At 38.5% G+C, this 18,269-nt stretch overlaps 1 protein-coding gene across 1 annotated transcript in view; it reads left to right on the forward strand.

Annotated features, from left to right (window-relative positions):
- Nucleotides 1-18,269, forward strand: part of LOC140233506 (1-phosphatidylinositol 4,5-bisphosphate phosphodiesterase gamma-1-like) — a 97,929-nt gene that overhangs the window by 62,676 nt on the left and 16,984 nt on the right. The window contains exons 13-19 of the mRNA XM_072313625.1: nt 983-1,103; nt 1,598-1,683; nt 3,614-3,751; nt 4,703-4,767; nt 5,321-5,434; nt 8,895-9,076; nt 14,598-14,798. Coding sequence (XP_072169726.1) covers nt 983-1,103; nt 1,598-1,683; nt 3,614-3,751; nt 4,703-4,767; nt 5,321-5,434; nt 8,895-9,076; nt 14,598-14,798 — 907 coding nt within the window. The remainder of the gene's footprint in view (nt 1-982; nt 1,104-1,597; nt 1,684-3,613; nt 3,752-4,702; nt 4,768-5,320; nt 5,435-8,894; nt 9,077-14,597; nt 14,799-18,269) is intronic.

The raw sequence follows: 18,269 nt of genomic DNA on the forward strand, positions 1-18,269 counted from the left end.
GACCACTGACTGAACTACATTTTATTTCAAGAACCTAGTATTCATTTTACTTTTCTCTACCATGTTGGACAAATGGTGAAAATATTATATTCAAAAGAAATATTATATTTAAAAGGCATCTTTAAACACAGTTGGGTTTGGTGTCACTTTCCCTCTGATTACACAAACAAATGTCATCATGATGTAAGATGAGAATGATATATTTATTGCCGATAAAAATACTACCGAGGTCTTGGATTCTAACGTTCCTCTGGTGGCATTTTTTCCCCTATAGATTAAATGGTGGAAAATGTTCCCAAGTGTTCATTGTTATTATGACTATTGAGGAGCCATCGTTAGCTCTGTGAAAAATGACACAAGACACTCAATGGTATAAGAAAGGTCTGTGAGGTTGGCATGCAGTCCACTGGTGGCAGCAGTGCTTGTATCTTTAGGCAAGGCATCTTCTTCAACTGCCTCGTCCTTTGGATGGACTGAAATTGCCGGTCCTGCGGTAGCTTGCTCAGTAGCATTTTAAGTGTTTCCTTGTAGTAGCCATGTAGAGTAGATGATAATGATGATGGTAATAATGATAATGATAATGATAATGATAATGATAATGATAATGATGATGATAATCATAATCATAGAGCGACTCATATAAAGCGCTCATTCTTCCTAAAAAGATGCTCATGGCACTGTGGAAACAGAATGTTACATTACAACAGAGTATCATAGAAGATATAACGTAAGACCAGTAAGCAAGCAAACAATATACGTTTGTATACATACATGTATAAACAATTGACAATTTAAATGAAAAAGGTGGGTTTTGAAGTTCTTTTTGAAAGCATTAATAGGAGGTTCTTGTCTTAGAGATATTGAAATATGCACACAATTGTGATGATCAATGTCTCTGCACATTTACATGTATGTACAATGAATACCTGTGTGTGAGAATGCTGTACTTGATGTTTGTTTATATATTTGTCTGTTTTGGCAGTGGATTGTTGGGATGGTCCCGACAGCCTGCCCATCATCTATCATGGCCACACCCTAACAACCAAGATCAAGTTTTATGATGTCCTCAAGACCATCAAGGAACATGCCTGGGTCACCACAGAGTGAGTCAATTGTCAGACATCAGGGCCCCGTTTTATCAAAAGATATAATCGATAATAAATTTCCTTTCCACACAGGCTGCCATAGACTTACCATAGAAATCAACTTTATAATCAATTATAACTCTTCATCGAACAGGGCTCTGTTCTACTTATTATTGTTTTATTCTAAGTAATATATTGAAACTCTGTACATCATAAATATCTCAAATGAACTAGGATGGAAATAACTTATTTTGCAGTGAACTCGTCGTGTTGTTTCTAGAATGACGCAAGTTGTTCTTCACTCTGGTCTATCATTTGGTTATCATGAGAGTTGTTGATTCTACAGTTCTAGCAGATATGTGCTATTTGATGATGCCACTTATTAAATGTGCCTTTTCAAGTTAGAGGAACTATTGTTTTGTCATGCATGAATTCCCTCAGAGATGTCAGATATGGTTGTTTTGCACTGCAAGATGATTTTATTGTTTTTTCCCTCTTTTTTTTCCCCACAGCTTTCCCATCATCTTATCAATTGAGAATCACTGCAATTTATCACAGCAGAGGAACATGGCTTACTTGTTTCAGCAGGTTTTTAAAGGCAAGTAAAACTCACGTGTTGGAGGTCCTTTCCATGTGGCATGCATTAATCAGACCTGTGCATACCAATACATGTATCAATGTCCTCCTGATACTGCTGTAAGGGGCTTTCTCAGAGCTGGCCTGCATAGAGTTGCTTCGTGTTACGTACCACCTACGCTGAGCTTCAGAGCAGCACAGACTGACGCATAGAATCAAATATGTTTAATTTTTTTTTTAATACTTTCTGCATAGAGCATAGAATGTAGAAAATTTGCAGTTTATACTCAAGTCTCAAGTCCACATTACCTTTGCAATAGTACGCATCACTACACTGTTATGCACCAATTCCTATGCAAAAGTATGCTACTTAGCCAGTCAGTCAAAAAATAGTTTTAGGCTGGATCTAAAGACTTACCCATACATTTCTTCATCTTCTCATTTTTCTTTTCTTTTCTTTTTTTTTTTTTATGAGTGCGCAGTCTATTTTGGCACACAACACAACTCTATGCTGGCCCAGTGTGAAAGTTCCTTGTTATCTCCTCCTATTGCACCCACAGTGCCCCCTCCCCCCCCCCAAAAAAAAAGTCCGAAGAGGAAATATGTCAAACACACCGCCAAGAGCGCCTAAAAATATAAGAGTCCTTGTGCGTGTGAAAAATCATACTACAGTGTACTAAATTTGTAAGTGATGAAATTTGACAGTACCAGTAAACGTGCAAAATTACCATCGTAATACAAGAAAAGCCTGTTCTTTGTCAATGACTTCAGGAGTCAGTGCGCCTCGAAAAGTGAATTGATGCCCGTCCTGCTACCTCTGGCCAAACAATGAATCTTTTGCATCCAGACAGTCTCTGTTGATATCTCTTTACACAGTTCTCGTTAGCACTCATACGAACTAACTCTTTGTGTGCCACGTTCGCACGTCCGACTCAGTCAGCGGCGTGCCAACTTACACATATCCTGCTCAAACCCACAAACCCGCCCAAACCTATCGATAATTGCCAAATGCTGCAGTACAATGAAAGCTTTTCTTAAGCTCCCATTCGTCTCACATACAGCTTGCATTTTATATGGTGATCAACTATCAAATTGTGTTCCCTAATAGATTTGCGTGTAAATTCTAAGTTTCTGGCACTGTTTCATGTGCAAAAGTCATGCCTTTACAGTAATGTAGCTACTGGTCATTTCAAAGAAAAACGACCATCGATTTGTTATAAAAATTTCATCAAAGCAAAGCTTGGCATTTTCTCTACAACTTTGCTCGCTACATGTCCAGCTTAACAGAAATCTATAGAAGTTACAGAGACTTGCAAAAACAGGAGGTTTTCTCAAAGCTTGACTACATTGGTGTCTCAGAATAATGTGGCACATAGGGGGCTTCCACCATGGCACGTAAAGAGTTAAAGATTCATAGTGGTGGGAATCATTTTGGAGCTTCTGTGTCCCTCTGTGGATGAGTTGATGGAATGATGAAAGAAGGACAATCTCTCATATTCTGTTTTCTCCCCAAATAATAGAATCAATCAAAGAAGGTGCTCAAAATCTTCAAGTAAAGTAAAAGGCAATCAACACTTATCCTTCATCCAAAACTGGGCTCTGTATCAGAGAGAGGCACAATTTCAAAAGTGTTGCAGATACTTTACAATAATCCATTAAAAAAAAAAATCACACAACCCCCCACCCCCCTAAAAAAAACCACACACACACAATCGGGGGCCTAGGAACCCTGTTTTCCTCGTGAGAGTTTAAATTGACTGCAAGAATAGTGTTGATAAAGTCTGTTCACAGTTGTTCATTTATCGAACAAGCACACCGTCATTCATTGCTCTGCACAGAGCAAGGCCTTGATTCCGCAAACACCCACGACATACGATAAACACTTCTCGTCTTGCCTGCACCTCCCTATGCCCTGCGTCTGATTGAATTCTCACCTTTCTCTCTCCCTGCAGACGATCTCCTGACTCAACCCACCAACCGAGACGCCAACACTCTGCCGACCGTCAACGAGCTCAAGCGGAAGATCATCCTGAAGCACAAGAAGCTCCCTGACAACGGCAACGAAACCTTCACTGTGCCAGCAGAAGACAGTAATCACCCGCTTCCTTTGTCTTTTTCAGTCATCCAATCAATAGAGCTGTAGGAGCAGAGAAATGACTGAATAACAAATGCTAGACATTCTTACGTTAATCCCTCACCCTTTAAAAAAAAAAGCAGGTAAAGCATGATGCATTGAGTAAAGAGAGAAAAAAAAGATGAATCTTGGGAAAAGGTGCTAAGCATTTCCATGGGTATGACCCTTGATTTTTGGGCACTGTAGTCTTAGGAAGCAATTGGCTGTTTGCTATGCTGTTTTGTCTCTCAGGCACCAAAGATACAAGCCTATGATTGATGCAGTCTTCTTCTAAAATTAGAATAACCTGTTCCATACTAAATTCTGAAAACCCCATAGACTTAATACACAGACCACCAGGTTCCTGTATGGAACGGGTTAACAGCATCAACTGGTTGGTTTGTTTGGTTTTGATGTAGTGTTGCATAGGATGACTGTCATTTTTTTTTTGTGAAAAAAAAGCCTGAATTGCTTCACCATAGTAGGGTCAACAAAATGGCTACTCAAAAAGGAGGTCTGTCCCATTTATTTTTTGCAGTGTTATTAATCACGTTTCTGCTTGACACCTGACAATAACCAGCAACAGTAAAGAGCTCACCATAAACACGGATCTACGTGTCAAATTACATGCTTCCATCAATACCTGAAACAGTGAATAAGACCTTTGGTGCACTTTGCCTGATTATAATCTACTCACAGAACTTGACGTGAGCAACCATAGAAGCTCTTTTAGCCTCTCAACTCACTGCATGCATGATGTGTTTATATAACCTTTTCTTGTTTTATACCTTAATGAAAGCAAATATGCAGGAAATACATCATACAACTATCACCAGCTTTCACATGCTCATTAACATTTTCATTGATTTTCATGGATGATCATGTCACGTAACAATTTGCCGTGTGAATTTTTTATCATTTTGCACAGTCTCTGACCTTGACTTGAGGAACTCTGTCAGGAATGGAATCCTTCTCCTGGAAGATCCTCAAGATGTGAGTAAATTGTCTGTCTCTGATTTCCATAGTAACTGCAGGGAACTCATCCCATGTGACATATCGTCGCTGGGGTGACAAGACCTTGTATCTGCAATTTTGGTGAAAATGACTCTTTTGGATTAAATAATGGATTAAGTGATGTCCTGTCCAAATCCCAACTGTCTTACTCCAAAAATGAAGCCACCACGGCATGTCAAAGGAAAGGCTATCCCATTCGCCACAGTGCTTTGGCCGGCATGTTTTTTGGCTCTCCTGAACATTTGACATTTTGTAGATACGAGGTCTTGTCGCCCCAGCGACGATATATTGTATGTAACTTTTGGCAAATCATCTCACGAAGCCTTTCCTCTGATTGAGTAGCTTGTCATTCATTTCAAACTACACCAGCTAGTACGACCACCATGACAGAGTTAAAAACCATTCGGATCAAGTCTGAATTTTATTTTGATTTCAAACAAATATTAAAAACAGCAAATAAATCAAAAGAGGCAAATTTTATCTGTAGGCATTAGTTTGTTCATCATTTGTTTGTTTATCTTTAACTTCACAGCAAGAATGGGCACCCCACTTCTTTGTCTTGACGGACACGAAGCTGTACTACACCGAGGAGACGAACACTCAGACCAATCAGGATGATGATGATGACACCAGTCAGCTAGATATGGTAAGGCACCAGTAGTGAGATGGTAGATGGTGGGCATGGTAACAGCAATCTCATGAAATTGCTTGGGATGATGGTGAGGATGATGGTGATGGTGTTGATGATGGTGATGATGATGATGATGATGATGATGATGATGATGATGATGGTGATGATGATGGTGATGGTGATGGTGATGGTGATGGTGATGGTGTTGATGATGATGATGGTGGCGATGATTATGATGATGATGGTGATTATGGTGATGATGATGGTGATGACAGACCCCCCAACCATTCTGAATTTGGAGGAAAGAATCTGAATTTTGACCATCCCAGCTCTTGTTTCAGGAGGAGTTTCCTATTTTTCTTGATAATATTACTACACACTCCTATGGGAACTGCTCTTCCTTTCCTACTTTGGTGCCAAATCATCCCTATTTTTCAGTCAGAAAGTTTGGGAGGTCTGTGATGGTGATGGTGACGATGATGATGATGGTGATGGTGATGATAATGACGTGATTGTGAGGATGATGATGATGATAACAATAACGATGATGGTGATGATTATGATGATAATGATGTAATGATGAGGATGATAGTAATCTTGGTGATGCTGGTGGTGATGATGACAATGACATGACAGTAATGATGATATTGATGGTTGATGGTGATGACAAAATCTAGACTGTTTATGAGATGACTCGTGTTAGTATTGAGGTCTTCAATGGTGGATGGTAGGCATGGTAACAGCAAACATGAAATTGCTTGGGATGATGATGATGATAGTGTTGATGAAGGTAATGATGGTAAAGAGGGTGAATATGATGATGGTGATGATATTGATAGTGATGATGGTGATGGAGATGGTGATGATGGTGATGATGGTGATAATGGTGGTGATAGTGGTGATGGTGATAATGATGGTTATGATGGTTATGATGGTGATGATGGTTATGATGGTGATGATGGTGATGATGGTTATGGTGATGGTGATAATGATAATGATGGTTATGGTGATGATGGTGATGATGGTGATAATGGTGGTGATAGTGGTGATGGTGATAATGATGGTTATGATGGTGATGATGGTTATGATAGGAGGTGATGATGATGGTAATGATGGGTATGGTGATGGTGGTGGTGATGATGAGGATGACGATAATGATGATGATTGAGATGATTGTGATGATAATGATGTAATTATCATCACAATCATCTGTCAGTAATGATGATAGTGATGGTTGGCAGTGATGACAAAATCTAGACTGTTTATGAGATGACTCATGTCAGTATCGAGGTCTTGAATTGTCAGCATTTTAGAATTGTATGTTTTTGCTTGTGAGGGATTGTTGTGATGAGGCTAGATTAGAAAAATTATGTCCATTACTGACTTTGTACAAGAGATTTCCCTGGCTGTTATAAAGCATGACAGTTTGTTCAGAAAATGAGCTAGTTGTCAGTGACTCAACATAGAGTTGTTGGTTATCAGTTTCCTGATTACTTCAAGAGTAATCAGGCTGAAATAAAACCTGAACGATTGGAAATTCGGTAGGGTCGAAGGAAGGGAATTGGCTTCCACAGTTTGAAAATAATTCAGTGATACTTGATACATACTTGCATACAACATGGATTTGAAGCCTATCTTTGGGCCATTTCGCCTACGAGGAAGACTTACGAGGGATATCAAATCAAATTTGAATTGAACTGAATTGAATTGAATGTTAATGTGATTCTCACACATGCATAAAACCTTAAGAATTTGACTGGAATGACATACTCTCTCTCTCTTGCTAACTTATACTCCGGAGAGATGAGGTGATAAGGCATACAAAAAACGGTTCATAATTATGTGATTTTGATAGATTCTGAATTCATCTTATGTTGTTTAGGATCTGTGGATGGGCACTGACATGGTTGATGATTTTCAAATGAAATCTTGAGATGTCAAGGTACTGTAGAAGTGGAAATTTTTCCACAAGGAATTTTTCAATCTTGGCCGCGGAGGATAAATTTCATGTGTTTTTAATTTTTCGGGATCAATATGAAGAGTTTGATAGCAAAAGGATTTAACTCCATTCTTGTGAATTTGAGGTATTTGCTATTAAAGCTGCTAAAAGAAACATAGAAAATGACAAGAAAATATGGGATAGTTTTAGTTGTAACATCAAGCATATTCCTTGTTTTGTAACAAGTAAGGTACCATGGGACAGGTTTTATTTTGCTCTGTCTGATGATGGACTTTAAAAAGTTTAAATATGACCAATTTTGGGATCAAATTCTTCAAACATGAACTAGTATTATATCTACATTGGTTGATACCAAGCAATACAATGTGTGTGATTCTGTTTCTGCTTTGATTTCATGTTGGGCAAAAAATTCCACTTTTAGAGTTACTGATATCTTAGGAGGTAAGAGTCTTCCTGTCATTATCAGTTTGGTGATGCATCAACTATTTGTAACTTGAAAAGATTATGTGTGGGAAAACCCAGATTAATTATGTGAGACTCGCTATGCTTTGATGCGAGACGATGGTGTGACTGCAGACTTGCGTTATCATACCATCACATGATTCCCAGCCACTGGTGGTAGACCAGGAGCTACACTACCATGAGCCCTGGTTCTTTGGCCGGCTCAGCACGGCAGATCGCAGCGGGACGTCCGTGGCCGAAGACCTCCTAAAGCAGTCCAAGCGAGAAGATGGCACATTCATTGTGCGCCTGAGTGACCAGAATCAAGATCAATACAGCATTTCCTTTTGGTATATATCCAATTCGTTCACGCCAAAATGAATGCGGAGTCTTTACTTTTTGTTTTTCGTTGAAAGATAGATCAAGAATAGTTCTCTTGCGCTTTTACACTGAGCTCAGGCTCTTGCGGCCTTTTTGCACATCATGCTAGCCATCAGGCAAGTGAATACTGGCTTGTGCAGTATATCTCGCTCTGCTTGCTGTCGGTAATAATCATGTTTTTGTATGCTGGAAATACTTTGTGTCAAATTTGAGCCCTCGAATCGAAGATGGTTCCTGTCATCTCCTCCCACGGTAACAAAGCATCAGCGAGGCTTGCTGCACAGCAGATAGCTCGCCGTAAAGCCGCCCAACACCAGTACCGTCTTGACGAGAGTGGCCGGCTGCCGGTAAGGTCGACGACCATCATGTCCAGTGTTGGTCTGGAGTCTTGTGGCTCAAACAAAGCAGACTGGGTTGTGATTGAGGTCCATGCTCTGTGAGCTTCTGGATGGGGGATGCTGCAAATGGGGATGCATGGTATTGCTTTGTAGTTCAGTGCTAAACATACTGAGTTAAAAAAAAAAAAAAAAAAATGCTTGCTATGCTAAGATGCTGTAGATATATATATATCTCTCTCTGCCAAGCGGTACACACATTTAGTTTTGCATGTTTCTTTGCTTTATTTTTTCTTTTCGTTTCATCTTCTTCTGTCTCCTCCCGATGCCCCGATGATGATGAAAAAAAAAAAAAAAGGCCACGCCCAACGAGGAGCTGCATTACTCAGAGCCCTGGTTTCACGGGAAGCTGAACACGAACGCCGACCAGCAGCCGCGGATGGTGGCGGAGGAGCTGCTGACGCGCTATCAGCAGGGCGACGGCACATTCCTCGTCCGGGAGAGCGAGACTTTCAAAGGGGACTACTCCCTGTCCTTCTGGTACAGCCAGCTTTTTAGTTTCTTTACCCCCCACTCCATCATTGCTCTGACACAGTCCTCTGCACATGCTCACCTCGTAGACATGTACAAACACTGTAGCCAGAGATGCCTTGGTAGGAATTAAAATGTATCACAATCGTACTCCTTTCAATTTTGATCAATAGTCAACAGTGTGCATTTCGTTCAGCTGTTGGCAATTTTTCTGACCAAATTTCATGACAAGATATATCAAAAATTCATATTGTAAGTGTTCCTACATATAAGATTTCCTCTCGTAAATGCAAACCAAGTCGGATGTATCCACTCCGTAGCAGACTTAAAATCATGCAAGTGAACTTATGTTTGTAAGAGATCTGGTACATAAACTGTTACATAAATTGTTTTCAGTATTGAGCTAAATTTAGTCAAACTTGGTGATGGCATTGTTGAGCATCACAGAGCATTTCATTGATTAATTCAATTTGATCGTGACATGTTCACAGCAGTCAATGAAAGGAGGTCGTGGTCAAAGTATTTAATTGCCCTACAGATAAGAAAAATCCTTTACGTATTTTAGAAAAAGAAAAAAAAATGATCAATGTAAGTTTAAGGATGAATGAATGGTTACAAAAAGAAAAATCAAAAGAAAGTATTGGCATTGATACAGTGGTGTGGATTCCTAAGTCTGCTCAAATGGTGAATGTAACTGTGCATGCAATATTTTCCACACAGGTGTGCATGCCATTTTTTTTTTTTTTACAATATATGAATGACCATTGACCTTTATCCCAATCAACTTATTTCAAGGACATTCCCAGGGGCCACGAGAAATATATGCATGGAGTTAGACATAACTCATTGTACAGAGGTCAATAGCATATCAATATTGACTGCAGTGACACCTGGTACTTGATGATTAAAGTCACATTGACTTTTATTCCCCCTCCCCACCCCCCCCCCCACATTTCTCTGGCGAGTCCACTGTGTAAAACTTACAACTAGGAGAGATATGATGTTGCCTTTAAAAGGGAAGGTAACCCAAATGTACATGTGAATTGAGAGCAGAATTAGTAGAACTCATCAGTGAAGTTTGAGGAAAAGTGGGCAATATGCTGAAAAGTTACGAATTTTCAAAGTTTTGGTGCAGTCTTTGCTTGATGAAAAGACTACAACGCTTTGTGATGTCATGTATCAACAATGATATAAAGAATAGATAAAGAAAATTCAACATACAAGGTTGTATTTTCGCTTTTCTTGCATAATAAAAGAGCACTGACTATACCTGATTTAGAAAGCAGGGGGAATTGTATTACCCCTGACTATGTCAGTCAGTATCAAATCGCTGGAATACATGCTTTTCATAAAAAAATGAAATCTTGTGGAATTTTCCTTATATTTTCTATATGTTGTTAAACACATGTGACTTCACGAACTGAAGTGCAGTAGTCTTCTCATCCAGTGGTACCTGCACCAAAACTTTGAAAATGCATGACTTCTCAATGGATGCTCCGATTTCCCTCAAACTTTGCTGATGTGTTCTATTAGTATTTGCTAATATTGAGTTTCATTCCCTTTTGATTGTGGACTTGTATATTTAAGGTGCACACTCTTTAGTATTCTTGGGTCATATTCTGTGTCTATTCTCTCTTCGCTTTCCTCTCAAACTGAGCCTTGAATAGAGCAAACTTAACTGCATCATCTTTGCCACACCCAGATAGCAAGCAACTCCTCTGCTTGAGTTTTTTCCTTCAAACGACAATTTTGTACATTTCTATAAACGTATGCTTGTAATATTTTGCATGGTATGGTTTTGATTTTAGTTTACTTTTTAATATTAAAACTAAAAATGTGAGTTATATGTTAGTACTTAAATGTTTATGTAGTAAATGGATAGGAAGAGTACTGTTGCCTAACTACTGCTGATAACTCCACTATCTTGCATATTTTTGTTTTCAAGGCTGTGCACAACATTTTCTGCATTTAACATTTGACAGGTGTTTCCACTAATATGTGTTGAATTGGACACCGCATTATCAGTTATAACATTACGCTGAAAAAGTTGAAGACGAAGACGGTAAAAAAACAAAAACAAAAGAGAAAAAATATAACACCATAAAAAAAAAAATATATATATATATATATATATATACAAGTAAATATATATATATATATATATATATATATATATGTATATATATATATATATATATATATATATATATATATATATATATATATATATTACTTGTATATATATGAAATTTTAGAATTGTTATTCAAAGTGTGCAAATGTTTGAAAATTCAAAACTACTGGTTCTTAACCCACTTGGAACAAGCTGATTTGCATAACATGCATTTCGTGTAGACACCTGCCCGAGTATACTCGGGACCAGTCTTCAAGAGGTTAAAAAGCAAATAACAGCTGCAGTGTTTCAAGTCAACCTGCATGTATTTTGTGCAAATACTTACTAGTCTTCTGCACTCTTGGCCACATCCATTCTTCTAAGCCAGTTTTCTCAAAAGTACATGTTTGTTTATCTTGAGCGCCTGTTTCATGAAAGATGTCAGGATAGCAACCCTTCTTGAAATTTCAACTTCCGTAGCAACAGCCAATCAGGAAGCAGGACCCTTGTCATTACCATGACACTTTCCATTGCAGCAAGAGTTGCTATCATCTTAGGAGTATTTTAAAGGGATGGTATAGTATTGGTAGATATGAGGATTGGGCTTTTAACTTTTTGTGAGATACCAAGAAACCACTTATGAAATAGTACATAACATACCATTCAAACTTTATTTGATGAAAATCTGTTTTGGAATGGCTGAGACATCCAAAAACAAAGTAAAACAAAGTAATTGTAAGAAAAGGTGGTTTGGATATCTCAGCCATTTCAAACCCAATTTTCATCAAATAATCATTGATTTCCTCTAGGAATTACAATTTGTACATGTTCTTTCAGATTTCATAAAAGGTTTCGCATTATCTCACCAACACTGTGAGAAACATGAAGTGAAGTCTCAACCAAAACTATACCATCCCTTTAAATGAAATTGGCCCTGCATGTCAGAATGCCTTACCAATTCTCTACTGGGTTCTTGCAAAGGCAATGAGCTGAAAATGTAGAGAACTTCGAAAAAGAAGATTCCCAAATTCAGAAATGCAGAAGATGGATCTTAAGAGACTGCATTAGTCTCTTTGCTGCAAGGTTGCACGATGGGGCTTCTACCCCTCGATAAACCCATTACATTATCCAAGCGCCAGTATTATCTGAACTGTTCGTCTTGTTATGTAATTTGACATGCACCTGTAACTGGACTTTGGGCAGAAAAAAAAAAAAGGAACCTAAGGTTTGCATTAGAAGGCTTATACCCTGAGAGGCCTTAGAATAGAACTTTAGAATAGAAATTTCAATTTTATACAGCCCACAATCAATTGCCATGTCACTTTCTGTCATATACTTGTATTCTTTATTGTAAAATGGCTCACCTTCACTTCTGTTCTCACTTTTTCTTTTACTATTCTTGATTCAAGAAGAAGCATATTACATCATTGTTTTGATTTTTGTTTTTGTTTGTGTGTAGTTTTTGCACCAAGCAGCAATCTAATACTTTCTGACTTGTGCTTTAGTGTATAATCAGATATTGCTGAACAGGAAAAAAAAAAAATATATATATATGTATGTATATCTTTTGTGGTTTATGTTCATTCAAAACTTTATGGACATCTGAATACTGCTGGGTCTTGTTTATTTCATTTTATTAAAAAAAAAAATAATGATTAGTCCGTCAGTGATAATGACATTGAGGTTTATGGCTTTATGAAGTGACTTTAGCAACACATTTTGTGCACATTTTAAATTTCAAGTTCACATTCAATTTTCATGCACCTTCAAATTTTCATTTAGTTTCCATTTATTTTACAAATTTCATTCAGTAGTATTCACCTACTAGTCGCTGCCAGGAAGTCATTGTATGGGTAGAAAGGGATTTCACAGGCAATATTTTGTAATCATTTGGAATCCTCCAGCATGTCATTTTCTGTCTTAAACTTGTCTTCTTTACCTTAAAGGGATGGTACAGTATTGGTGGAGATGAGAATTGGGCTTTTAACTCTTTGCGAGATACCAAGAAAACACTTATGATACAGTACAGAGCATACCATTTTAAGAGGAATTCATAGTTTATTTGATGAAAATCGGGTTTGGAATGACTGAAACATCCAAAAACAAAGTAAAACAAAGCAATCGTAATAAAGTGTGGGTCCCACACTTTATTAGAATCGCTCTTTTTTTGGATATCTCAGCCATTTCAAAACCAATTTTTATCAAATAAACTTTGAATTCCTCATAGAATTACATGCTCTTTCATATTTCATAAGAGGTTTCTCATTACCTCACCAAAAATTGTTAGAAACCTGAAATTAGGTCTCAATCAAAACTATACGATCCCTCTAAACTTGTCTTTACCTTAAAAATTGCTGGCTTCTCTTCATTGTTGACTCAACAGATGATTGAATGAAAAATGATCTGGGAGATGGATTTTTCAAAAGAACTTTTATTCACAAAGATATTCTGCTTTCAAGAATTGAATATTGTGATATGCATGATTTGGAGTCAAAATTTACCTTTGTTCCTCCCATGTTACTTAGTGCTCTTGCCACGTATATAATTCTCCTGGCTTATGAGCTAGGGATCAGAAAATGATTGCTCTGTAGATCTGTTTGCATTACTGGCTCTGTGTAGAGTTGTGGACAAGAGAGCAACCAGAGAGCCATTTGAAATGTTTACATTGGTGCCTTTCTCTGCACAGATTTGAGCAACAGTGACGCACAGAGCGCCACCAGGTTGCGAAACCCAGTCACGCGACACTGCAGAATGGCTCTGCATGAGTGTCGGTGACACGTGTGAGACTGATATCCCGAGTAGTCAGTCATGCGTGAGAAAGTTGTAATGTGGACCGCAATGGACACATTGTCAATTATTGGGATGTGACGTTGGTATAGCAGCTGGAATCCCCAATTGCCCAAGTCTGTGCGTGTAGAGGCACCTAATGTGTTGTGTCAGCCTGCCGTTCATATTTCCTAGTATGGCACACTCTGTATCGCTAACAAGATGCAGGCGTTACCAGTCTCTTTCTCTCTGCGTCTTACCAGTCTTCGTCTTTGATGTCTTTCCATTTCACTTCATTTTCACCCAACCCCCATCGCCTAATTCCCCTTTTCTAAAACACCAAATCCTTTACAAAAATGTGTTTGTTTTTGCTTTTTTAAACAACACAATATCTATTGCCTTGGCATTAAATTAAATCTAAATGAATTCAATTTAATACTTTGGTGTGTCATTAATTGACATGCCATCAATGAATAATCAAACTGTTGTGAATCCTTCAAACCCCCAACTAATGGGCTGAATGACCACCGCATCCAACAAATCTCTGGTTGCCTGGTAACATGACTCAAATGATGATGATGATGATAATTTCAAACAAACAAAAAACTGATAATGATTGATGGATGGATAAAAATGACTGATTGTCACTAAAGGGCCATGGGTAAGGTGAACCACTGCCGCATTAAGTCCAAGCTTGACCGGGGCCAGTCCAAGTACTTCCTGGTGGAGAACATGCCCTTTGACAACCTCTACAGTCTCATCAGCCACTACCGGCAGGTGCCGCTGCGCAGCAAGGACCTCATGGTCCGCCTCATGGAGCCGGTGCCGCAGCCCCCCAGCCACGAGAACAAAGAGTAAGTCTGGAGTCCGGCCGCTGGTGACCACGCCCCCCTGGGGGGAGGGGCGGGGCACTCCAAAGTACTCGAGCTGGACCTAATGGAGTAGACTTAAAGCCTCATAAGAATTGAAACTACAAAAAGCGTGTGCAGCTGCCCAAAGGGGGAAAATTAGGAGAACTTTTGTGAACTTGGTGGCAAGCATGTTGTGGTTGTGCCAGCTTCCTGTTATTGTGTGTGCGTGTGCATGTGTGTGGAGATGGTGTTTTTTAGTGACGGCAGTTCATTTATCCATTTGTCTGCTTTGTGTAACATCACCCATGAGTGGCTGCCAACTAGTTTGCTGCTAATCTCTCACCCCCCCCCCCAAAAAAAAAAAAAACAACAACAAAAAACAAATAGCAGCTAACTTGTAGAGTTGTGTCTCATGCATGTCTGCACCTCACAGCACTTTGTCTTTCACTCACCATTAGCAGCTAACTTTGGCTTCTACTCACTAATTGCTTCCATCATCCAACGCTAACTTCGTCTGTTTCTGACCTGCAGCACAAAGGAATAGTGGAATACTTCACCTTCTTTTCCTCTCTCCTATGTAAAGCTTTCTTGTGTTTCAGTTGCCGTAGAAAGGGACCCACCGCTGTTTGTTTCGATATATATATATATATATATATATATATATATATATATATATATATTTTTTTTTTTTTTTTTTTTTTTTTTTTTTTGCACGGAATCTACACAGGGTTGAAGACTCTGGTATGGTCATGCCGTACCAAACTCTTGGGGCTTTGTCACCACACAAACCACTGGCCAAGCCCCGAGAGTCAGGTAGTGGTCTCGAATAGTCGCACTGATGTAATGGTCTAACACCGTCTAATCCTCCTAACACACACAGGGCGCACCGGCGCGTCAATCACTGCCGCATTCGCTCCAAGTCCATTCAAGGTCGCACCTGTTATTACCTGGTAGAAAACCTCCCGTTTCTGAATTTGTATACCCTGGTAAACTACTACCGGGAGCGGCCGATCAGGGGGGGCAATGGCATCTCGGTGGTCTTAAAGGACACGGTGCCCCAGCTCTATGGACATGAGAATGCTGAGTAAGTTGCCTCGCACAAGTGAGCCCCCGTGCACTCTATGGCTCGCCACGTGTCACCCTCATACAATATATTTCATTGTAATCCAATCCGATCCAATCCAATCCAATCCCATACCGTGATCATTCTGAATGAGTGACCATGTAAGTTATTTATCCTATGTCTGCAATGAATAGTTTGTATCCACATGCAAAACAATGGATATTCATTTTTATATATATATATCAGTATACACCCAGCTGCTTGCAAGTAGGAAGAAATTCGTTCTGTGATGTATTAGACTCTATTTTGGGGCTGGAATCATAAATTTAGTTTGTTTATAATGCTTCCCTTGTTTGTTCTCGTGAAGTGATTGGACGAAATTCTGTTCTCATACCATGCTGCTTAGTACATTGGAACTAGCACTAATATTGAAAACTGTGACGCAGTTTTCAGAAGTTATATGCGCAACCTTACTCCCCCCAAGAGCATGAAGTCATGTCAATTGGTTTGTACGCAATAATCGCATGGAATGCTTGCCGATTGCTGCAGTAGTGCCTCACCCAAAGATCCCCCCTCATATACTCCAGGCCGTTTGTGGTAAATGTGCCAAAAGAAAAAAAAAAAAAACAGGGTGTGGAGAAAAACAAAACCAACCCATGAATCGGTTAAGTCTTATAAAATGATTAAATGCCTTAAAGTTTGTCACTTTGTGGATATTGTAAACATGATGTTATCCCTCGATCAATATCGTGAACCATTGTGCCTTCAATAGATATTCCCTGCAGAAGTGTTCCAAAGATTCACGTATTGCTGTTACTCGCTGGAAAATGTTGTGAAAGCCATTACCCCCTCCCCTTCCTGTTGCCATGCTTATTCATGCTTGTGTGTCCACTCGTCCGTGACTCATGTTAATTTGTAAACTCAGGCATCTCAAGTCAACAGTTGATGTGAATGCAAAACATTATTAGACATTTTATTTCCATGTGCTTTTTAAAGTGCTGATAGTCCTGGTTTTACTCTGTAACAATTTGTTTATAAACTCATGAGGAACACTGAACAGAATATTTCAGACAGCACAGAATAGGCTGTCGACTCCAAGAAGAATAAAATAAAACAAACTGAAAAGATAACAGCTTCACTAAAACCTGTCTTAAATACTCAAAAATATATATGTTTTTGTTTTTTTGGACAGATGATGCTGTCAACAGAATCATGGTTCCAAAGATTTTTTTGTTGGTGTGTCAAAGTAATGTAACTAAAGATTAACAAAAAATATTATTATGAAATAAAAAGGATGTATCTATAAATCCTTCTCGCCACATAAATGATGTTGAGGGTGCCATTAATCAACACAAATCAATAGGCATTTGCATTGCATAGGTCCTTTAGTAATACAAAAAAGACTGTGAAAATTAACATTCATCACTTTAATGCGGCTTTTGAGAGAATAAGTCACTCATATGATCAATTTATAGTCCAAATGATCATATCAATCTAATCCAAAGAAAAATGGCAGAAATATTATGAAATTTGTAGGACATATTGATATATTCCTATTGCCACATGAGTGATAATGAGGACTTCATGATAAGTTAACCTGCTTTTGCATTGCATGATAGAGAAAAGAGATTATCAGCATTCAGCATTTTTATCTGGCTTTTGTGGTGGCAAGTCACATGAGATCAATACTGTAGTCCATCTTGACTGTGTAATCTTTATCATCTACAAAAGGGTTTTTGTTTGTTTGTTTGTTTCTTGGTGGTTGTGTATTTGAATTGTCACCTTTGAACCTTTGGAGCAATAGTCCAATCATTACATCACTGTTGGAAGTCATAACCAAAGGGGAAAAATTCTTTCCTCTAAATCTCAAAAAAATATACATTATGTTTTGTTCACATAGAGGACTATTGCAAAATGGGGGATTCTTTCATGTCCTTTCTGTACACTTTATTTTATTTATTTCTTTTTCACTGAGATATGTTCGTTACTTTCTTTGGGCTGTACATGTTTCATTACAGACCTTCTTCGGTATATTTCTGGTAGATCTCGGATCTTTGTTAGTGTAGTATCGTAGATTTCACAACTTTCTAAACAGCATACAAATATGGAATACTAATCATGTTGGCAATTTCCTAAACATCCCTTGCTATGATGGCAAATCCTGAGGTATACAGTATATACACAGGTATAATGCCCCAATCATTACCTGATATATCATTGATTTCACACTATAGGAAGTTTTTGACTAATTTGACTGACTACCTGTATTATAATGACTCTTGCCTTTGTGTGTGCACATGCAATAATATACTCCATGTATTTCAAGGATTTATACCACTTTAAACACTAACTTTGAAGGACTCATTACCTCATATGTCTAAAGTGGAACTTGATGGAATGAACTCTTCTTT

The sequence above is a fragment of the Diadema setosum genome, chromosome 9 (assembly GCF_964275005.1).
Source record: "Diadema setosum chromosome 9, eeDiaSeto1, whole genome shotgun sequence".
NCBI lineage: Eukaryota > Metazoa > Echinodermata > Echinoidea > Diadematoida > Diadematidae > Diadema > Diadema setosum.